General features: G+C 43.5%; 1 protein-coding gene across 1 annotated transcript in view; it reads right to left on the bottom strand.

Annotated features, from left to right (window-relative positions):
• The window catches only part of LRP1 (LDL receptor related protein 1), a 298357-nt gene that overhangs the window by 177363 nt on the left and 96191 nt on the right, over positions 1-24803 (bottom strand). The window contains exons 5-6 of the mRNA XM_077923771.1: positions 24506-24643; positions 561-680 (exon numbers count right to left, since the gene is read on the bottom strand). Of these exons, the coding sequence (XP_077779897.1) occupies positions 561-680; positions 24506-24643 (258 nt within the window). The remainder of the gene's footprint in view (positions 1-560; positions 681-24505; positions 24644-24803) is intronic.

Genomic DNA, 24803 nt, shown 5'->3' with positions numbered 1-24803 from the left:
TCTTGAATTATTAGATGCATACCTATCTCATACCTGTTTCTAGGTCTGCCCCCCAAAAAAATGTTCACAAAGTGAAAGTGACATGTAGCTGACATACTGAAAGTGACACCAATATAACGCTCTTGTTCATCACAATTAAAAGCCCGACAGTGTAAGTTATGTACTGAGAGCCATCTAATTGCTATGGAAAATCTGGATCTAGAATCCAGGACTCCGAACTGACAGCTAACAGCACTAGCTCATTATTTCATGGTATCTCTCAAGCTTGACATTTCTTCTGCTTCGTGTGAAGGCGAAAAGTCCAGACACAATCTAAAACCCACAACACAAATCAGTCTACCATGAATTCCTACTGAAAATAAAAATGATTGGAGGAGGGGAAAGGAGATGGGGGAGAGGGAGGGAGGGAGGGGAAGAGAAGAACAGGGAGACAAGCAACACTGTCTATCAGAGAAAATACAATAGATGTAGAGCAAACGTATGTTTTTCCTCCTTAGAAGCTGCTGTCAAATGCCTGTCTTCTGCATTCTCTCCTGTTCCGTATTACGGCCGCCACCTACCTTTGCAGCTTTTCCCATCTTCTGCCAGCTGGAAGGTACTGTTGCAATAGCACTCTGGGCCATTCAGAGTCTGGGCACAATGGTGCTTGCATCCCATCTCTGTGCAGTTTTTGTAGAACTCTAAAGAAACAAGGGGGGGGGGGATGGCATCAGTTGGCTGCTGGGAAGGTGATTTAGATTTGAACAGGTGTGGGGGAACCTGTGGCTCACTTGATGTTGCTGCACTACAACTCCCATTATCCCTGGCCATCAGCCATACTAGATGGGGCTGATGGGAGTGAGTCCAACAAACACCTGGAGGGCCACAGGTTTCCTACCTCTGGATTGGAGATTTCAGGGGCATATAAAACCTGGAGTAGTGAACAAATTCACTGGATATTTCTTCTGCATTAATATTCACACATGGCACAAACAGTCGTGCAAGAAGCTACAAGGCTCATGTAGAAATCTTCCTATTGGGTTTTGTTACACGTGCATCAGTTTTAACCTAAGGTTCCCTCCTAAGTCAGGCAGGTGTACAGCAAAGAGTGAGTCTTGCTTCTTCAAATTAGTTTGATATTTAGGAACCTCTTAAGAAATGCAAATTGCTATGCTCCAAAGGAATCCAGTCCCTCTCATATTCAAAAGGTTTGCAGTAATGCAACTCAACAGTTCCATTTCAAAGACGTGGTGGGAGAGCAGCTAATGGTCAAGCTTATTCTGGGCAAAATCCTTAATATATGTCATACCTGCCCGTCTCCATCTCTAATAAAGTCAATTTTTATTTATATTTTTAATTAAGCACCAGTATCTGGAGTGAAAAATTCAAGAAGATCTGAGAGGATGCTGGGGTATGAATCTTGTATTGTCTGCAAGTTCACATCATCCACAGTTACCACCCCAGGATCCTCTGCAACACTGCAAGAGTTTCTGAGGCACACCACTCATTTCAATAATAAATAATAATAATAATAATAATAATAATAATAATAATAAAATTTATTTATACCCCACCCTCCCCGGCCAAAGCCAGGCTCAGGGCGGCTAACACCAGTAAAATTACAGTAAAAACATAATGGGGGGGGCAATTTAAAATACAGGTTAAAATGCAATTTAAAATGCAGCCTCATTTTAAAAGTAGCCCATAGATCAAAACCATAAGGGGAGGGAAACATAAGGGTCAGACTGAGTCCAAACCAAAGGCCAGGCAGAACAGCTTCGTCTTGCAAGCCCTGTGGAAAGATGTCAAGTCCCGCAGGGCCCTAGTCTCTTGTGACAGAGCATTCCACCAAGTCGGGGCCAGTACTGAAAAGGCCCTGGCCCTAGCTGAAACCAATCTAACCTCCTTGAGGCTCAGGACCTCCAAAATGTTGTCATTTGTGGACCTCAAGGTCCTCCGCGGGGCATACCAGGAGAGGCGAGTGTGGCAACAAGTCTTGGGCCAGTCCTGAAACAGGCTCACAAGTAACTGGCAGGCACCATAATTATCCAAGTCAAATCATCAGTCCACTGGGGCTGTCACAGATAGGTGGCACTGGCTTCAGTACTCAACATAACACAAGGGAATACTGATACCCCCACTATTTCCCATCACTCCAGATTTTTCCCAATCAAAACCAGATGTTAATATTTTACCGAATTTCTCATTTACAGTCAAAGTCTCTCTGGGGTACCTGACTCCCAATAATTTCAAAAGATGTGTGCAGGCGGCTTATTTATTTATTTACTTGTTCATTCATTCAAACATTTCACTCTATAACACTTCCATTTTCAAGATTTGCAGCAGTACAGTAGACGCTCGGGTTGCGAATGTGATCTGTGCAGGAGGCGTCTGCGCACGCGTGGGTTGTAATTTGCGCTTCTGCGCATGCACCGAAACCCGGACGTAACCCATTCCAGTACTTCCAGGTGCGGCGCGGTGCGCAACCTGAAGCATCTGTAACCCAAGGTATGACTGTACAGCATTGCTGCAAATCTAGCAGTAACATCATGCCGCTATGCCTCATCCAAGTTATTATGTGATGCTGCAACCAAACCACATGACTGAACTATAAGAATGACAATTATTTTTAAACTGTACAGCTTAGCTGTGGAGGGAGAAAATTTGCTTGTTATTTTAGTTTTGGCAAAGTTGTTGAAGACCCATACACAAACATTATCTTTGTAGCAAATTTAACACAAGGATTGTTTTCCCAAAGAGCACAGAAAAACATTTCCATTTTTACAAGTGCAGACAACAGCTCCTAAACTGTAACGATCTGTTATGAACTTAGGAAAATGCCTTACACCAGCATTGTCTACTTTGACTGCCAGCAGCTCTCTGCGCTTTCAAATGCCACTATCTGATCCTTTTTCGAAATGGAGATGCCAGGGATTGAACCTGGGACCCTCTGCATGCAAAGTATGCACTCCAGAACTGAGTTATGGTCCCTCCTTGAATGCCAGTCTTGTCCTTCACAATTTAAAAGGCTGGTTTGCTTGCCCAGTTGTGTAAGCCGCTGTGCCGGACTATATAAGTTTTGAATATAGAACAGCTACAACATCAAACATTATGCAGGCGACGCAACTTGATCTGGGCCACTGCCACAGCGAGGCATCATGCTAATGCACTTCAGAAGCATTGTAGAAAGTTGCTAAGAACCACCAATATGAGAGGGACTAAAGATGGGAATATTTAGAGGCAGGTTTGAGGCCAACTCACTTAGACTATTCCAAAGCTCTTGTGACTATGGCAGGTCCCTCTACACTAGGGCTGGAATTTCACAACTGACTAAGCAACTGGCAAGAACGAGCTTTTTATTATTATCTGGGATGGGATGGACCAACTCAGCTGTTCCCAGGCAAACCAACACAAATGTGATTCTACCCACAAGGTTGCAAAATGAGGGGGGAGGGGGAATGAAAAGTACCCTTTCACTGGGAATGCTAGCTACTCAAATAAGGCAGCAATAAGATAAGCTTCTGCGGCTCCAATTATTGCACAAAGGGGTCAGCACTGTAGCTTTTGTGGCCAAAACGGACAATAATTATGTGCCACTAGAGTGCACTTCGACCTACAAATGGTTCTTTGTCTCTATCCTCTCCCTCCCACCCACCCGCTCCCCCTTTCTTTCCATCCTGGGTGCCACCGCTGCCACTTCAGAGTTCAGCATTTCAAAGCTGTTTACAAGAAGAGCCCCGTGCATTTATTTACAATGAATTGGTTTGCAGTGATTTCAAAATGGAATTCATTATAAAAAGAGCCTTAGGGCAAGTTTGCACATGACAGTTTCTTCTATATGCAAGCAGCCCTGAATGAACTCAAGATCTGCAGTTGTAATTAATAATGCAACCTGTACAACCAGGCAAGAGTGGATGTAGCCTCCACCAGTGGCCTTTTTCATCTGGCAACTGCCTAAAAGGAAAAGGAGAGACAGCGAGATCCCAACTTCATCAGCTTTGCGCTGGCAAATGCCATTTGGCTCCTACTTCCCAAGGTTCATCAGTGGCTAGTCTATCTGGAAGCTGTGATAGTGAAACAGACTCCCACAAGAGGTGGTGGACTCTCCTTTCTTGGAGATTTTAAAGCAGAAGTTGGATGGCCACCTGTCATGTACAATCCAGTTTGAGATTCCTGCACTGCAGGGGGTTGGACTAGATGACCCTCAGGATTCCTTCCAATTCTATGATTATATGCTTAAAAGAAGGATGAGACTGCTAGGGCCCTTTGGATCAGTGTGGCTAGGACTAACTGGGTTCCTTCCACCCACAATATATCTATCAGCAGCCACTCAAAAAGCCATTATACTTGGCCACTACATTTGCATGTTTGGTTTCCTCTTCCCTATGTTATCCTTTGTTCCCATTTTTGTCAAATCCATTAGTTTGTAAGCATTCTGGTGAGGCCTATTTTGATTCTTTGTATCCTTTATCAGAATTTTATGTTGAATAATCATGCTGGCAGTATGATGGCTGCTAAGAACAACCAATGTTAGGTTATATATTTTGCCAGGCAAGCACAAAGGCTGCTTGTACATAGGTGAAAATGTCACATGAATTGAGTCTTTGGGTTTTCGCTCTTATTTTACTCTTCCACCTGTTTTTGTTACTCTTTTAGCCCATGTCAGCAAAGCAGCTGACACTCAGAAATGGATGATAGATTTGCTCTCTGTGTCTCTCAGGGGGCACTTCAATACTATGCCATTGCAAGCCACTCTATCCAGTGTTGCAACTACCCACACATATTGAGGAATCAGATGGCTACATATTTTCTTGCAGAATCATGTAATTTCCATAATTCCAGCCTCCTGGATATCAAAACCATCAGTGACTTTTTTTTTTAAAAAAAAGAGCACATAAAAGAACATAAAGGTTCTGAAAAGCCCTTAATATGGTATCCCACTGAACCCTGGAGTGGTTTCATGGTGTTCCCAAAATGAGATTCATCTCTTAAACACCAAGGTCACAAAGAACACCAGCCAGGGGATACTTGGAAGGAGACAGCACTTCCATCAAGGTTTCCCGATACGCCTGGCTTTCACAGTTTAACTATTATTAATGCCTGCAATAAATGCTAATAAAATTTCCATCTGCCCCGGATTTTCCCCAATACAAAGAGAAAATAAACTGAGGCCAATGATGAGCCCTCCATAATGGAGGCTTCCCTTCATTTCTCCAATAAACCATGACAATTCAAGTTTCAAGATTCAATCAAGAGAAAGTTTCTCCAGCAGTGTGAATACTATTTATTCCTCCAGTAGGTACAAGCCAAGATTGCCACAGAATACAGCAGGATAGCTAGGATATTCCTGAAAATCTGATGCCAGGAAACATGGAAATAGCACCTCCAGTGTGATCTGTCCATGTTTAGTTGCACTACTGAACATGATGTACTACTGTTTTACTTTGTATTTTATTTCATATATTGAGTGTTATGTTAAGCCAATTCACTTCTGGGCCCAATTCAAAGCACTGGTTTTATCCTATAAAGCTTTACATAGCTTGGTACCCCAATACCTTACAGAATGACATTTCCCCTATGAGCCTGCCTGCACCCTGATAACATCATCATAAGCCCTTCTCAGTGTAGCAGACCAGAGGCTAGAGACAAAAGAACAGGTTTTTTCAGTAGTGGCTCCCAATTTATGGAATGCTCTCCCCAGGGAGACGTGCCCAATGCCAACATTGACATATTTTCAATGCCAGGCAAAGGCATTTCTCTTCTTCCAGACATTAGACTATTCATATCTGCAACAGTTGATGATACTTTTCTTGGGTAAGTCTTTGGTGGTCAAGTTTATCTTCAGCTGGGAAGAGAGGGTATGTCTGGTCACCTTTACTGCTTTTGTGTGTTGGAATTTTTGTACTGTATTATGTACAATTTATATATTGTGCCCATAGTCAAATTCGACTGGACTTAACCGTCTAGGGGTCCTTTACCTTTAGGGACACAGATGGCGCTGTGGTCTAAACCACCAAGCTTCTTGGGCTTGCCAATTGTAAGGTTGGTGGTTCGAATCCACACGATGGGGTGAGCTCCCATTGCTCTGTCCCAGCTTCTGCCAGCCTAGCAGTTCAAAAGCACACCAGTGCAAGTAAATAAATAGATACCGCTTCAGCGGGAAGGTAAACAATGTTTCCGTGCACTCTGGCTTCCGTCACGGTGTTGCACCAGAAATGGTTTAGTCATGCTGGTCACATGACCCGGAAAGCTGTCTGTGGACAAACGCCAGCTCCCTTGGCCTGAAGCGAGATGAGCACCACACCTCATAGTTGAATTCAATTGTTAAATCCAGGGGTCCTTTACCTTTACCTAAACTGTACTCTGATATTTTATTTTTGAAAGCAGCTTTAAGACTTATTATGGAAAGCAACTACCGGTAATTAATTACATAAGTGTTTTTTCCCCAAGAACATAAGAATGTAACGAGAGTGTACTGGATCAGGCCAATGGCCCATCTAGCCCAACATCCTTTTCTCACTGTGGCCAACCCCTGCTGGTCTTTGTTGGGCCACTAGCAGGAAACAGACTGCTGCATTCCTTTCAAACGTCTTGTTTCTACTAATGCCAAACAAATGCTCTCAGTTTAGCATGATTTTTATTTATTCACTTTTAGATTAAATTTCCAATAGCCATTACATAACTGGCACCTGTGCATGCATAGACAGAGATTCCATAAAGAAATGTTCAGTTGTGATGCCATAGTAATTGAAGACACACTGCCAAAGCAATGTGACATAAGATGCAAGGTTTTCAAGTTGTCTCATAAACCTATCCTCCTTTTTTAAAAAAAATAATGCTGTAAAACTGTTATGATCTCAACTTTCAGTTTTAAACAGGGGTAGGTGGGCGTGTTGAAGTTCTAGAAGTCACAACCACAGCAGAAAAATTGAGGAAGACAAAATGATTCATGGACATCACATGCTTTTTTTAAGCATAAAATAACAAAGTAGAAGGAGAGAGGGCAGGGGGTGTAGCCTCTAATCCTCCAGAGCTACACCATCCCCAAGGATGCTTGAAGGCTCCATTGCCAAACTGCTCTTACCATGATCAGTATGTTTCTCCTAATGCTCATCTTAAATTTACTTTCAGGTAACTTTAGCCCATTTGATTTAATTGCAAGGATAAAATGGGGGGAGGACTTTGTAAGCTCTGCCCCCAAATCAATTTTAGTGCTACTGCGTGTTTTTAAAACAAAAAACTCCAATGCGCAAAATAAACAAAGGTTGTATCCACCACTAGACCTACTCAGAGTACCCTTGTTGAAATTAATGAACCTAAGTTAATCACATTCATTAATTGCAATGGGCCTGCTCCAAGTCTAGCATTTCATACATCCTAAAGAACAGCAAATCCCCTTTCGCCCCATTCATGTGGAGCTGAATTGCAGAGTTGGAAGGGACCCTGAGGGTCATCTAGTCCAACTCCCAGCAATGCAGGAATATGCAGTTGTCCCATATGGGGATCGAACCCGCAACCTTGGCGTTATCAGCACCACACTCTAACCAACTGAACTGCACCCATCTGCAGTATTTTGGAATCCAGCCAGCACAATGGAGGACCCAACCCACCATTCATTTGACGCTAATGGAATTACACTTCATAAACAACACTGATTAAACCCAGGGCATTGAGGAGAATTACTTTGCCTTATCCTCACTGACAGTGGCAGAGGTTTTTTTTTTTTAATAAGCTCTGAGCAAACAGCCTTAAGGAATGTTTCTTTGCTAAGCATACACAGTTCAGACAACTTTTTGCAGACATTGCCTATGGACATCAGGGCACCAACCAGGCTACTGCCAGGACACATTCTGATCCCCTCCCTTTGCATGGAATAGTTATGCATTTTTGTTGCATACCAATGAGCAGCATCCCTTGGGGATCCACCATGTTGCTGCTCCAAGAGGAGGATCCCAAAGTGCAGCTGGTTGCAGTTGCCAAGGTAATTCATTGACGGCTTTGCATGCTTCAGGGTGGGCAGTGCTTTTTTCCCTGGCAGTATGTGCCAGTACACCGTACCAGCAACTCTTTTTCTAGAAAAAAGGCACTGCTTACTACCATCATCTCATTGCCACATATTCTCAGATTTGGAGCCCTCAAAAAACAACTCCTGGAGCTAAGCACCAACACGAACAAACTCCCAAACCAATAACCCTCCTCCTCTTCCCACACCCACCCAACCCTGACACGGCCGAGCCATTGCTCCTCCCCATGAGCAGAGGCCACTGTGGGTGACGCTGAGGCCTCCTCACAGGCCGCCAAGGAGTCCCTTGTTCCTCCTCACTCTGACCGCTCTAGTAGGAGGCAACAAGGATGCCCGTGGCACTGGAGAAAACAACTAGGGAGAGAGGGGGCAGGGGAGGGGAAGCTAGGCCGTGACCTGAGGGGATCACTAGGAGGAGGAGGAAGAGGAGGCGGTGGGGTGGCTGAGTGGGGATGGGGGGGCCTCCCTGTTCCCCCAGCCCAAGCACCCATCATGGTCACTCGCCTGTGGATGGGAGACATGAGGGAGGGAGGGCTGCAGCAGGGCAACTTCATGGCTGGGTCAGATGTCTGGTGAGTGGCAGCGGAGGGACAGGAGGACAGACAACGCTCACCCCCGCCCCCTTTGCAGCAGTGCATCATTTCCTCTCTTCCCCACCCATTAGTTTCCCCAGTCTGCCTTCAATTGGATGCTCTTTGTGGGCAGAGGTTGTTTACAGTGGCCTTTTCTCCCATGGTTCACAGCCTCTGTCACCCAACATTTTCCCTGAATTGGCAGGTGTGTACAAATAAGACTGTCAGTGAAGCGAATAGTAATCCAGCCAAAGCTGCTGCCATAATGAATTGTTTTAAGGTGCTCTGAGGCTCTTTGGTCATATCTAAGCTCTGCTCAGAGTCGACCTGTTAAAGTCAGTGGGCCTAAGTTACTCATGCCACTAACTGGTCCGCTCTGGAATGTAATTAAGTTTGGCTTTGCAACCCGTTTTTTTGCTTCTGCTGCAACAGTTGTACAGGGTGGTTACTCTGGAAATCCTTATTTTATCATCATTGTCACCTGCTTGGAGAAAAGGAAAACTGTGAGGGCAGCAACAGCCTGCTGCGGAAGGGCTCGCAGGTCACCCGGGGAGGGGGGCAAGGGAGGGAAGCATGGGCGGGGAGGCAGGGCAGTACTCGCACCTTTTTTCTAGAAAAAAAAGGCACTGCTTCTGGAAGAGGGGGTGCAAAGACTGCCAGGCATTCTGCTCCACCCAATTCCTGCTTTTCCAAGGTACAAACCCCTCCTCTTGGTTCTGATTGGTTACATAAGAGCAAGAGGCTGTAAGGCACAGTTGCAGCTTCAGGCAAAATCTTAATGGATTGGAAAACTGGGCCCAAACTAAACAAAATGAATTTTATTAGGGACAAATGTCAGGTTCTGCAGTTGGGCAGGAATAAGAGGTGCACAACTATAGGGTGTAGGACAACATGGATAGCAAAGGTAGGCTATATGCCTTAACTGTTAGTATAAACCAAGCTCCTTTTACCCTTCATAGACTTATTGCATCCTCATGGTTTCTGCCGCAGAACCCTGAAGTCTGCCAATAATGCCTTTCTCTCCCTCCATCTCCTTATCACAAAGACAAAGGTTAGTCTTGCGATCGTCTTATACAGGAAAGCATGGATCAGTTTTGTATTAAGACAATGATATGCTCCTGATAACTCTACTGTGTGCTTGTAAAGAACTTGCCCAGATTTGCACATTGTACATATCAAGCACTCTATGATGTGACTTTCTATTAATAAAAGCAACTCTCCTTTGCAAGGAGTCATAAGCGTGCAGACATGTTGCTGGCTTTGATCTTTGGTCTTTGAATGACTCAACAGGTTGTCATTTATACCTCTGTTTTTACATTCTGAGGATGCTTTGTGGAGGGTGGGAAGGATTCTGCTCCTCAAAGAGTCATTAATACCAGGGAGTGGTGCTACAGAGAGTGGTGCTCACTTTGGGTTTAAGTTGTTTTGCTTGGTTTTTTAACTCCTGTTATTTTGCGTGGTATGGCACCAGATCTTACATCCATAGTGATTATATAGATATGTTGGATTGGTCAATTAGATGATAATGCCAGAAGCTACAGTGGTGAGCAAGGAGGATAAATGCCAATTGTTTTAAAGCATTTAAAGATGAAAAATTGATTTATTTTCACATTTAAATTGGACTTAAAAACAACAACATTCTCTCTTAAAAAGTAACAACCCAGTTTTACAATGAAATAGAAATTTAACGCAAAAGTCTACACTTAAATTCTCTTAAAGATTAATTGATTACCATATTATCAAACACCCTGTGTCAATTTTTCTGTGTAAAAGATTAAACTATGTGGGAAAATACCTGACTTGAGGTCAAGCATTGTAAATATGACACATCAGTCCATGTACTATAATTATTATGAGTAGTTATGGATATTTATGCTTCTACTCACTCAGCAGTAGGGAATATATGCTTTCCATCTCCTGAAAAAATATAATTCTGCCTAGTAACTGGCAGTCCTTCCTGTGTGGAATGTTTTGGGCCCTTGTCAGAACCCAAAGCGGCTTCGGCCCCTGCAGTAGCCCAGGGGGATTTTTCCTTTTCCGTTTCCTCTGAACAGCTGTCCAGATGCCATATCTCAAATTACTTTTGATTAAAACCCCAATCTAGTTCCTGGGGCGACTCTATCTGGGCCCAGGCAACCCTGCCAAATTCTAATCTAAGTATGGTAAAATGCTTGCTGATAGCTTGAACTTGTAAGGAGAAAGAGAAGTGTTTTCAAAAATCATAAGGGAGTTGGAGATATTCTGCACAATATCTCTCTCGGCTGTTGTTGTTTTAAAGATGTGCTGAGCATATGTGTCACATTATTGTGAAGCCCTTGTGTTATCACAGAATCCAACATAGTGCCTTCCCGATGTTGCCGATTATAATTCCCATTACTCCTGGCCACTGGCCATGCTGTCTGGGGCTGATGGGAATCGTAGTTCTAAACAGCTGAAGGCCACCATGTTGGCTACCCATGTAACAGAACCTGACCTTCCTGTGAAGGCTAGTTTGTGCAATAAAATCTGCTCTTGGCCTCTGGACATTTCCTGGAGAACACCGTGGACCATGAGACAAACTGGCTGTTCCTGGAGTCTGAGTACTACCCTATCCACAGTTGCAGCAGCACTTAAAACTGTTTATTGAATGATACTAATGACATGACAATGACAAACAGACCACAACAGACAATATGGTAAAATAATGGTATGGCATGGTAAAATGGCATGGTAAAATAAAGCACACCTAGCCAAGGAAACGCCAAAGGTAAGGCCAAAAGGAGTTCCTCCAACTCACGTGTCAGCAGCTGTGGCTGAGCCCCTCTGGTCATTTGTACCAAACCCATGGAGACAAAGTCCTTCAAAACTAACTGAGGTAGAGCACCTTCTAGTACCAGTGTGGCCTTTTCCTAACCTATTGCTTTTCTTTCTATTTCTCTGTCTTTCTTTTCAGGATTGGGGAATCTGAAAATGCTGGGTATTTCAACCCAAGTCTTTTTTCACCTTCAACGCTGAGCAATCCCACTGTAGGGAAGGCCAACTGGGCTAGCAGCCTGGAGAGTGAGCGGTGGTCATGTCCCCACCCCCACCCCCGACTAGGGATCTACAAGTACAGCATGGGTCTCCATATAAGAACCCCCTTCTCCAAATGATGGCTCAAGGGGAGCCAGAGACTCAGCAATCAGTAGATTCAAAGATGGATGCGACTTTAATTTCAATGCTTTCTCAAGATCTGATGCTGGACTTCCTCAGCCACCCAAAGAGCCTTCTCCCACAAGACTGACCATAAGGCTCAATCATTCCATGGCTGCCTATTAAAAGCTTAACAGGGATAGCAACTATCCACTCCGTGAGATTCTCTGTCTGTCTGTCTGTCTGTCTGTCTGTCTGTCTCTCACACACAGAGTAATGGACTGGCTGGATGGCGGGAGGAACCAGTTGGGGAACCACCAGGGGAAGAAGGCTCAGAGCCTGGGGAGTGGTGGTGGGACAACGATGAGTGGTCACAGGGAGAAGAGGGGGTTAACTGAGAAATGGTGGTATCGGAAGCTGAAGGAGAAGCAGGGCTTAGTGCGCTGGAGAATCTGTGGCAGAGAGAAATCCAGAATCATGAGGCAGAAGCTGAAGAGGAGGGAGGCCAAGAGGCAGAAAGGAGTCAGGCTGCTGAAGAGTCACAGGTGCCTCCTCCTCCTCCAGCTGTGACAAGCTGCCCTCCCTCCATCTCCCAGAAGCAGGAGAGAGCTGAAACAGGCAGAGCAGCAACAGTCTCCTATTGCTTGGAAGAAGCCCTGGAGAAGAGGTGATATCATCGACTGTGGGAAGGCAGCGACTTTTAGTCTCGGCAACTGGGTTCACCGAGTAAGACCTGCCTGCAGAGCCTGAGCTGCTGTGCCCATTAGACCTGAAACTCAGCCAAGTCTGTGAACATCGTGTTTCACTAATAAAGAGTTAACTCCAGCTTTGAACTGTTTATTTACTATTAATTTGTAACTATCATTTTGTGGAGCTTGCTGCCATAGGGCAGGCATCCATGGAAAAAGCCTGCCAGCTGAGTCTTAGGCCTCAAAAGCTTGGGGAGAACCACTCTCAAGGGGCGACTGAGAGAAGAAAGAAAGTGGATGTTAACAGCAGAGGAGAAAAAAAGAGAATGGAGATGAAATTAAAGAGAGAGTTTGTGTAGTAATTACCATGGAGGAAGTACTCTCTAGAGAGAGAACAGTTCCTTTAAGAATAGAGATGGGGTGGCCCTCCAGGTGTTCTTGGACTACAACTTCCACCATTCCTTACTATTGGTCATGCTGGCTAGGACTGATGGAAGTTGGAGTGCAATAACACCTCTGGTGTGCCACAGGTTCCCCAGACCCACCTTAGAAATGAAAAGGAGAGGTCAAAAGGTGAGAGCCATGCCCTTTCTGGGTGCATATGGGGAATGGAGGTGGGGTGCCCACTCTAATATAGCTTGAGAGGTTCCCCAAATGAGGTTCTGCATGACCACACCTGTATGTGTGACTAAACAGAGTTCAAGAAAAGCCGCAGAACCCACCTGTGGCAAGGCCTAGCAAGGGGGGGGGGTACTTGATTTTTTTTTATATTTTACTTCTAGTTCAAACTCAGCACCAAGCATGGGCCAATTTGTAATGTACCTAAGATTTACATTGTACAAATGATGAGACAAAAGGATGGGTTCCCCCCTACCCACTCCCTGGAATGAAAAAGCAAAGCTGGGAGACATGGAATAACAAGCCCTCAGAAAACACAGGCCCAGGCGCTGAAACTCCTGTCACAAGAAGATCCCTAGAGATTTTGAGGAAATTCCACACCACACTCCTTACAATCTAAATCCACAAAAACTGCTGCTTTGAGATCCCAAAATTCCTCAAACTTTCTACTGGTAAATAAACTGTGGCTGACCCCTTGGAACATCCCGTATCTTTCCCTTTCCCTTAGCCCAAAAGCTTTATTCAACACCAAACAAGAGGGGCGTCATTTCACAATCTCTGGCAGCCTCCAGCCTCACGCTTGGGTCATAGGAATGAGTGCAAAGGTAGGCCTTTGCCAATATGGCTGCCCTTCAGAAATGAGGTGACCGCATTCACTGTGACAATGAATCCATCTGGAAAACAACAGCATGTTTATGTGCAGTAAGAGGAAGCGGTTTCCTGGGATAAAGGAGGTTGAAAACTACACTGTTCTGTTCCAGTTTAGCTTCCCAGAACTGACACTTAGACAAACAAACAAAAAAAGATGCAGCTGACTTTGCCTGAGTGGAGGAATAAAGGAGAAGCAGGAACTATGGCAGCCTAGGAAACTGGAGAACTGATAGAAGAAATTTGACTGGCGTTAGGGCTCTCTTTGGTCAGAGAATGGAGCTTTAGCTAGTTTCTCTTTCATACGTCTAGGCATCTAATCAAACTATTTGCCTATTAGCAAGGACAACTGTGTATATGAAAATGTGAGGGGATGCCACCACACCTACCCCCCCCCCAAATGCTTGGCTTGTCGGTTTCCCATGTTACTGAGAACCTAGCAAGGGACTATGAGACTCAGGCTAGGAAGCTGGAGAACCTTGGGCTTTTTCATTACTCCTTTCTGATGAAGGTCATGGCGCAGGAAGAGAGATGGAAATAACAGAAGTAAATTACACAGCTAGTGTCATCAGAAAAGGTTTGGCTTCTTGGACCATTGTCTCCACTTCCTTGAGGAAGGACTTCTGTCAAGAGACGGGTTGCACCACACAGCAATTGACAATAATGTGTTTGCTAAAAGTCTCGTAAACCTGATCAGCAGAACTTTAAACTAAATCCTGAGGGGGAGAGAGACAATATTATAAATGGCAGGAGAACATCTGGTACTGGGCATAATAGTTTCATTGATGCATAGGAAACTGATGTGGTACTTCCTGCTAAAGGGCAGGAAACTACAAGAAGAAAGCAGCTGAAGGGAATAACTTGTGGTTTCCATTGTCTCTATACTAATGCACAGAATATGGGAAAAAGCAATACAAATTTGAGCTCTTAATACGGGATGGCAAATACGACCTAAAGTCAGGAGCAAGCCAGCAGTAAATTGTTGTTGTTGTTTAGTCGTTTAGTTGTGTCCGACTCTTCATGACCCCATGGACCAGAGCACGCCAGGCACTTCTGTCTTCCACTGCCTCCCGCAGTTTAATCAAACTCATGGTGGTAGCTTCAAGAACACTATCCAACCATCTCGTCCTCTGTCATCTCCTTCTCCTTGTGCCCTCAGCAGTAAATTACACAGAGTAATTAACTCATTCTTAGAAAAACAGGAGCTGCACTAGAGTACCAGGCCTAATGAGCACAGCAACTCTTCTTCAGTAGGTCTTGCCCAGTGAGGTAGTTGCAGAGACTGAAGGTCCCTACCTTCCCACAGCTGCCTAAGTCTCCTCCTCTCTGAGTCTTTCCCAAGCAATCTGGGACTGTGCTGGCATGTCTGCCTTTGCTCCTCCTGCTTCATGCCTCATGGACTACCAACCAGTTCATGGCACCTAATTGGTGTTACTTAAAACTTGGTGGGAAGAGACTCATGACTGCAATGTAGAAACTGAGAAGTATATCCTATTCAAAAGGAACAGACCAAACAAGAAGGGAGGAGGACTAGTACTATACGTAAAGGATGTGTACATTTGTGAAGAGATCAATGACATCGAGCATAGAAGGCAGACTGAATCATAGAATTGTAGAGTTGGAAGGTACCCTGAGGGTCATCTAGTCCAACTGGCTGCAACACAGGAATCTCAACTAGAGCATTCATGACAGATGACCATCTAACCTCTGCTTACAAACCTCCAAGGGAGGCATCCCTGCTACAAAACACTACAAAATCTATAGTCCACAATCTACTGAGGGAGTCCATTCCAGTGTTGAACAGCTCTTACTGTCAGAAAGTTCATCATGATGTTTAGTTGGAATCTCCTTTCTTGTAACTTAAAGCCATTGGTTTGAGTCCTACTCTCCAGAGAAGGAGAAAACAAGATTGCTCCATCTTCCATGTGACAGATATTTGAAGATGGCTATCATATCTCCTCTCAATCTCCTCTTATCCAGGCTAAACATACCCAACTCCCTCAACTGTTCCTCATAAAAGTTTGGTTTCCACACCCTTGAGCATCTTGGTGGTCCTCTTTGGTACACGTTCCAGCTTGTCAATATCCTTAAATTGTGGTGCCCAGAACTGGACATAGTGCTCCAGGTATGGTCCGACTATGGAAGAATAGAGCAGGACTATTACTTCCTTTGATCGGGACACTATACTTCTGATGATGCAGCCTAGAATAGCATTAGTTTTTTTTAGCTGCTGTATCACACTGTTGACACATGTTAAGCTTGTGGTCTATGAAGACCTTAGATCTTTTTCACATGTACTACTGGCCATCCATGTGTCCCTTCAGGAGGTGGTGGGCTCTCCTTCAGTGGAGGTTTTAAAGTGGAGATTAGATGGTTATTTGTCACAGAAGGTTTAGTTAAGATTGCTGCATTGCAGCGGGTTGGACTTGTTGACCCTTGGGGTACCTTCCAACTCTACAGTTCTACAATTCTATGATTTTATTATTCTATGAACAAACACTGCATTTTCTAGGGAGGAGCAGAACAACTGTGGTAAATACACTCATGGTGCCAGGCTTTGTCTATAGCTTAGGAAGAGTCAGGTCACCTGAATCAAGGGGGTAAAATAGAAGAAGGAGGAGGAGGAGGAGGAGGAGGAGAGAGTCAATATGTCCTTTCCCTTGTTGGGCAGGGAGAGTATCCAGAAAATGCTGACAGGGTCCAGGAGTCTAACCCTTGTTGGAAAGACACACACCAAGGAGCACCGCTGATTTGGCTCATCACAAATTCCTTTGCTTAACACACACACACACACACACACACACACACACACACACCCTTCTCTAAATGACAGCTGTTGTTAGAACACTGGTTGAGAAGAGCTGGAAAGTGGTTGAGAGAAGCCACTCCTCCTTTGCTTCCCATATTCCTGCTGGAAGAGGTTCAAGCTTGCATAATTTGCAGCAGTAATTTTCTTGGCCTTCATTTATGGACATGTTAATATGTCTGAGGGCATTGTTCACACAGGCACTCCTGCTACAGTTATTGTGAAGTGAATACTTTGCCTCTGCATCATTCATACCATCTTTAGGTACATTCCCCATTCTTCCACTACAAAGCTGTTCATGTTTCTACAACCAAGTCACACAAGAGTATATCAGAGATCTCTCTTCTGCTTTCTGCAAAAGAAAGAGTCCCCTCTGCAGGGGGAAGAGGCATTTTGAAAAATGCATAGCGCCAGCCCTCCTTTTCGCTAATGTCCATATGAGCACACATTTCCAGAGCAGGCTATGCGCTCCTCCCTGCTCCTTGCTTTAATTTTCCTCTCAATGATGTTTTGAACTTTACTGAAAAGCAGCAGCAAAGAATACACAAATTACTCATCCCTGCTCATAAATCCTAGACTGCTAATGCCAAAAGCCTTGTAATCAGCATGAATTAAGCATATTGATGCAAATAACACTTTATCTCATAAAATTCTTACTTGGCACATAACCCTGACTGAAGTGCTTCCTTTACAGTTCATCTCTCACAGATGCTTAGCAGTAGTAGAGTTGCTAGCACAATCAACGTTGAATTGGGTGCAACTGCTTTGCAGGCCTCATTTTGGGGAAACAAGAGCCCAGTTCAAATCCCTACCTTAGCAGTGAAGATCAGCAGATGGCCTAGGACCTAGACAAATCAATCAATCTCTCTCTCTCCCCCTCATGTATCTCACAGTTCTTATAATAAAATGCAATAACAATATACACTGGGATGTACTGGCAGTGGTGAGTGGAGAGAAACAAAGATGTTATATTCTAATTCTGAAGGGTTTTTGAGGGAAAAGATTGTCAATCTGAGGGGGAGAGATCAAACTATGGGCAGTAGTTTCTTTCTAAAATCACAAGGGATGAAATACAAACTACAAACATCAGGCCTGAACCCAACATCACCTACTGCAATTGTGTTAACATAATTCTGTCACATTTACTGTAGACATAAGAATCTGAAATTAATATCCTTCCAAGCATCGTTTTCCTCCTCCCCTCGACAAATCCAATAAAACCAGTAAACAAGTTGTTATGACCATGCAGCTTATTAAACCCTGTATTCATGTTTAAGAAACAGGATTCAGAAATAGGCTTTGGAGCTGTTTGTACCACTATGCTGAAGGAACAATAGCTCATTACCCTTCTGTGTTAAAGTTGAAGCCAAACAGCTAAGGGGACTGTAAAACTAAGCTGCTTAAAATACCTCAACCTCTCCAAAAGGCAGTAGTTATTTCTGCTACCAGGCTGCCTCAGACAAACCCTCTGGTTTGTTACAACATTTTGACAATCTGTCAGCAGAAATGTATTTATTTAAAATAGTTTTATCCTGCTTTTTAATAACACCACTTTCAACAAATGCATTCCATAAATCCTGAAACGAATAAATAAATCAAATAAAGAGACTGCCACATGATAAAACTGTTGCCTGGGCTGTAGCTAACCTCTTCAGGAAGCCCATTTGGACAACAACTTCTCTCTCGACACCACAATTTTGAGCACTGTAAACGTAGATCAAAGGATGTTCCCCTAGGGGAGATATGGGGGGGGGGGAGTTGCACAAACATAAATCCTTGCACAAGTGGAATGAGTACATTGGCTACCACCCCATATGACTACATTTGCCTATAGCCCTTCTAGTGGTACAGCAATAAAACTGCTAGCACACTTGCAAAGCTAAGGAGGGCCTGGTCTGGTTTCAAATTGGATTTGGGGGTAGGGGGTACACATTGTGATTCTTGCATTGCAGGACCCTTCCAACTCTATAATTCTATAATAATGCAGGCATTGCATGCTCCCTTTGCTCCTCTCTTCCTTCTGCACAGTTATAAGGAGGGCTTTGGCACAGCTGAGGTTCATTTTTACTGGATCTCAGTTTAGCGTTACATTCAGACATCTGGAGTTTTGGAGTACATTGTCAGCGATATGCTGTTGACACACAGTTCCACTTCTCCTTTAGGTGTGGCAGCAGATGTGCTAGACCAATGCCTTGTGTCAGTAATGGACCGGTTGAGAGCCAAGAAACTGAAGCTTAATCCAGACAAGACTGAGGCACTGTTAGTGGGTAGTTGCCTAGACAGAATGTATGGGATGTGGCCTGCTCTGGATGGGGTTACATTTGCTCTTAAAGAAGCAGGTACAGTACACAGCTTTGGGTACTTCTGGATCCATTACTATGGCCTTGGTTGTACAGAGCGCTTTCCATCAGCTTCAACTGGTAGCAAAGCTGTGCTCCTATCTGAACGGGGCATTCTGGGTGTTTTAAGAGGTGTGTGTGTGTATATATATATATATATATTTGCTTTCGTAGATTTTCACGGGTATAGGTATGCAGGTTTTGGTGTCACCCGACACCAAAGACACCCGAGGACACCAAAACCTGCATATATATATATATGTGTATATATGGGGAAGGAAATGAATGTCTAATGCAGTGGTTGGCAGTATGAATCTAGGAACAATCAAAACAAAATCCTGAAGGGGACATGAAAGCAGCCTTGGTTTCCTCCAGCAGCTAACCCCAATTTTCATTTAGAGAGGTACAGAGCTCAAAGCAATAGGCCTCAGACCAAGGGGTCAGAGCAAGCCCAGACTCTTGCAGTACACACTATAAAGCCTCATATGCTTTAAAAGAATGGGGAAGACACCCAGCATCAGGCAACTCTAGGATAATGTAACAGACCAGGCATAAACATCTTTCTTTTAACAGATCTGCCCTGGGGCGAGAGGCTCTGGCAGGTTTCTGTTGACAGCCACAAAAGCGTTATCACTGCTTTACAATTTCATTGCCTGAAATGCTGTAGAGAAGAAGTAATGCTTCCAAAAATAGAGGCTGCGGTGCAAGCAAAGAAGGGTGCTTGTCCGAGAGCTGCTAGACATTCCTGGTTTTAAACAAGCGTCCCTTATTTAAAAACACTGCACCTCCCAAGAACACCACAGAAAGCCCACTATTTCACATAATAGGTAGCCCACAACTCTATGCAGCCTTAAGAGGCCCAACGCTTAAAGAATCCACATCCTGCAGCTCTGCAGAGCTCAGTGAAAGAGATACTACATAGGTCTTCTGGCACTCCTTAAAAATTAAACAGCTTCCTTCATTTGTAAATAACAAGTGAATTCAAGAAGCTGACCCATCTTTTAAAAGAGGGCCCTATTTCTTATCGGAGCATATGAGGATTTTCATTTTTGCAAGGTAGTTTCCAGCAAGCCTGCACGTATTCCACACTTATTATTATTATTATTATTATTATTATTATTATTATTAATTGTGCATCTTGGCAATTCAAATTCCATGACAAGGAACTATATATTTAGCAACCTAGATTTGCATAATGTATCTTGTTCTGCATAAATTACTTTGTCATACATTTTGCATAATTTATTCTGATTTTGTTAAGTTATGCTGACTTCTGAGATTTCAGCAGGCACTACCTACACACTTCCAAGAAAAGCTTCACATTCATAAGAACTACAAGTTTGCTCTACTTTTTTAAAAAAATGAATTTCTGTATAGAGACAGCCTTGCCCATCCCATGAACTGTGAATGAATAGGGGTGCTGGGGTTTTCTTAAGTTGCAGCTTCACTTAACACACTAGGACTTAATCCTGCCAAGACCTCTAAACAGACAGCCAAGTTTGTTCAGATAAATCATACCTCAACATGTTCCGAAGCTGGTAACCATGGTTTCCCAGTTTGGACAAAACTTGGAAATTATGGTTAATTAGAGACCTCCTAGTTTAAACAGTCATGTGAAGGGGGGAAGTAAAGAGGCTGCGTGAGCAGGCAAACTGCTTGCTCATACCTCACCTTGTTGAGACATAATCACTCAAAGTGGCTCTCCAGGTACCACTTCAGCTGAACATGAACCCAGTCTTGCAGAGCTGAGGTGAACTTCCATTTGGCCTAATTAAATATAGAAAGGCTGCCTTTTCAGAGCACTACTTTCCAGAGCTTCCACATTTCTGCACTCTTGAATATGGCTTATTTACAGTACCATAAATGTTTTCCTCAAGCTTGCCCATTACCAATTGGTTATATTACAGCAACTCATACATCCTGAGCATGCCATGGTTAGTTTCAGGGAGCGACAAGCTGTTAAGGGTTTTAAGAACCAAGATTTGTTAATCAATTACATTACAGTAATCATGTCTAATTCACCTAAGCAATATTTAACATCTCCACCCCACCCACCCCCAGCAAAAAAACCCGTCAGGCATCATAGTTTGTCTCAGTACACTGTCTTGCTGAGCATGCTTAAAACAGAAAAGCAACTATGAAAAATGGTGTTTATGAAAGTGCAGCATTTAGAAGGGCTAAACAATGACAGTCAACACCTGGAATTTCTAAACTTGATTGTAAGACTTCTGGTGTGATTTTTCAGGGCACATCTACACTGCAGGGTATTAATTTACCTGTTACTGCCTTGGTTTGCATTGCTTGCACGGAACAGCTGTGTCTGGGCTCCACCTCTGGACTCCACCTCTACCAGAAGCACATTCTGGGCCTTCTTCATGGAGGGATGGGCCATAACTTGGTAGTAGAGCATCTACTATGCATGTAGAAGGCCCAAGGTTGAATCCCCAGCATCTCCAGGTGGGGTTGGTAAAACACCCTTGAGAGCCATCCTTGAGATCCCACATGCAAAGCGTGAGATCTACCAGGACACTTCTTAAAACCCTTTTAGAACTCTACTATGGGATTCTCTTACCTAGATTGTGACAGTGGGAAGCACAACTTCCTCTGTTCCTGGGATTAGCTAGCTAGGTGGCATTCAGACCTATAAGAGGCAGCTTCAACTCCCCATCTAAAACTTTAAAGTCACTACTTGTGAGGACAGAGACAGTTTGCTTTTCCAGAAAAGCTCAGCTGCTCTCAGTTACATCCTATTTGAAGAACATGTAACAATCTGGTTGCAACCTAGTCTAGTCTGAATGTGAACATTGAGCCTGGCTATGTGCATCTTTGATGTTCAATGGGCCCAAGACGGAAAACATCAGTCTCCCAGCATTTTCTCAGCTCAGTTTGAGTGCATGAACTTAACAGTAATTAGCTTTTTTTTAGTTGCTATTTTTTAATGTTGTTGCTATTGTTTTATAGATTTTTAACACTTCATTGATTTGTTAATAATATATATGACTTTCGCTATAATTGTGATGTTTAGCTTACTTTTTGTTGCTGTTTTGTTAATAGTTTTATAGATTGCAACTGTTTCAGTGAAGATTTTTTCCTTATTTTATATGATTTGCGCTGTATTTGTGATGCTCTTTTTAATGTTATTGTTCCTTATTGTTTGTAAACAGCTTTGAGATTTATTTGAATGAAAAGGGGCATGGAAATACCATCAATCAATCAATATCTGAACAGTCACGAAAAGCACACTTCTTAACCCCAACAGGAAAAATAACCTGACCACCTGCAATCCTTGGTTGTCTAGTTCAGATATGTTTCTCCGTGGCACAAGGATAGGCTCATAGCAATGCCCGGCTTTGCTTTTGGCAGATCTGCACAATCTCTTGTTTTCTCTAACTTACTTTACTTGTGCACTGGAGCCCTGCCCACCCCCAGGCACTGGAAATCTTATTCAACAAGCTCTCTGAAGATTTCAAGGCACTGCCAAGGGACTTTCAAGTATATCTCCACAGCCCTAAGGATAAGTGAAAACGCTCTTTTTAAGCATTCCTTCTGCATTCCCCACTATTGCTGCACTCCAGCAGAGCGTCAGCGTGCAAGCACACACACACAGCTCCAAATCCAAACACCTGTTCTTCAGTAGTGAAAATCTGTAAGTGAAACTGAAACTCACACACTAACATTAGAGATGTTTCCTCGCAGTCAGTCAGGACCGCAGAGAAAAACTGCAAGGGAAGAATCAGATCTGCCACTTAGTCACAGAACTGGTAAGCCTTTCAGAGTAAATGACTCTGCTGATAAACAATGGGGGCCTAAAGCCCCCCCCCCCCCAAATACACACCAGCCTCCCAGCAATTTCTCTGCTCAGTTGGGCAGACTCGGTTTTGGAGGTGGCACCTCTCAAAAGTTACTGGCTCTCATTCAAAACCTGTTATGACTCAGCACAGCTCCTGCAATGTCGCCTGATTAGGTTAACACATTTCTGTTTCCAATTTATCCTGATTAAAGATGGATCATGTTTTTGTTTTTTGCTTTTTTATTGGGTTTTATATAATAATGATATAATAGAAGATTTACAAGTGAGAAATGAAAAACAAGTGGCTTTAATGCTTTTGGATACAGAGAAAGCATTTGACAACATCTCCTGGAATTTTATGTTTAAAGTCTTGGAATATATGAACTGCAGAAAACACTTCTATAAAAGGAGTCAGGACAATTTGTCAGCTAATTTGATAGTAAATAATGTCCTGACTGAGAATTGTAAAATAACCAAAGGAACGAGACAAGGCTGCCTGTTGTCAACCTTGTTGTTTATATTAGTTTTAGCAGTATTGGCACAAAGCATAAGATGTAATCAAGAAATTAGAAGTGACCATCTGGAATCAGCTTTAATTACTAGTATTCAAATAATTATCATAGCTCTGACATCCACCCTACTATGCATCTTTCTGAAAATCTCATCTCCCGAACCACCCAGGTTGCTCTTGCAGACACTAATGGATCAACTAGGTTGCAGATTTAATCCCTGTATGGGACAGCTGCATATTCCTGGATTGCAGGGGGTTGGAGTAGATGAACCTCACAGTTCCTTCCAACTCTACGATTCTATGAACTAATACTGTATGTCCCTTTGCACACACAAAACAGATGCAGTCTCCACAAAGCCAGTAAGTGAAGTTGGAAATTGGATCCAAGCAGTCATTTATCTGGCCAACTCAAGTATTTTAAACCCCAGTTGATGTTTCTCCTTGTCAAAGTGATGTCAGAAAGATGCAATTTAAAGTGGAAAAGCAGCAGGCAGGGAGAGGAGATACTGTTCTCTTGGTCAAGCGTTTTGCTCCATCCCATCTCCATCCCAGCCTCTTTCTTCTCAGCTAAGGTTCCAGGCCCATATTTCCATTGCAAACAAGAGTCTGAAATTCTGAGGCAGTGAGGAGGGGGAATTCGCAAGGGGGCGCAATGGAAGACAGGACAAGGGTGCCTGTTCTGATGTTTATCCTCTAAAGATTGCTCTCTCACAATGCTATTTTGCACAGTCAGCAGTGGTCAGTGCATTAAAAAAATGAAATAACCAGATAATGTGAAGTTCCAGTCTACAGATTGAAAACTAATTGCTGTAGGCTGTTAATCATTTACCACATTTCTATTTGATAATGACTAAAATAAAGGAAATGTAGGATAGATGTAAGGCACTAATATGAGAAATTAACACTATACTGCTTTGCAACTTGTAGACCTATGGCTTCACTAACATTAATTCCAAAAATTAAGCTTAGTATTCTGATTAAAATCTATACCCACCTTTCCTTAGAGTGCATCTGTCAATATATCTAGTTCCTGTTCATTATGCTTCTGTAATTACTTGCTATTCCGCTAACAACCACAACTCTTACTCATCATTCCCTTATTAACACAATCTAGATTGCAACAGTCCTTTTGCTGTAACATGGCAATTCAGCTGCTCAGCAGTCAGCACTCCAGTCAGTAGACTCCACACACACCCTTTGCTCCCAGCAGCGCCTGCATTCATCTCTAACTTCTTTTCTATCAAGGAAACCAAGGCAACATTCATGGGGCTCCCATCCACCCAAGTCCAAATCTACTAAACTGTGGCTAAGTGTACCTTCAGACTATACCCTGGATGACACCGGCCTTCGCTGCACCCAGGGCTTCTCCACTAGTAACAGCTTCTGCACAGCATCAGGTGAGACAGGGAAACAGCTTACCTTGGCAGTGGGGCCCTTCATCTGAACCATCCACACAGTCGCGTTTGCCATTGCATAGCTTGGACATGTGGATGCAAAGGTCAGTGCCCAGGCAGCTGTGTTCATTAGGATGACATCGGGACACTTTGCTCTGTGGACCTGGAAATGGGAAAAATCGTAACCATTATAGGAGAAGATAAGCATAACACCAAGGACCAGAATTAATAGGAATACGAGGAGCCAGAAACAAAGCCTCTTAAGTGTGAGGTGGTACACACTCAGGCATGCAAAAACCCCCACCAGATACTCATGACTCTGT

This window comes from Podarcis muralis, chromosome 2 (assembly GCF_964188315.1).
Source record: "Podarcis muralis chromosome 2, rPodMur119.hap1.1, whole genome shotgun sequence".
In the NCBI taxonomy this organism is placed as follows: Eukaryota; Metazoa; Chordata; class Lepidosauria; order Squamata; family Lacertidae; genus Podarcis; species Podarcis muralis.
The sequence above is the reverse complement of the archived record's forward strand: the minus strand, read 5'-3'. Positions and strand labels throughout refer to the sequence as shown.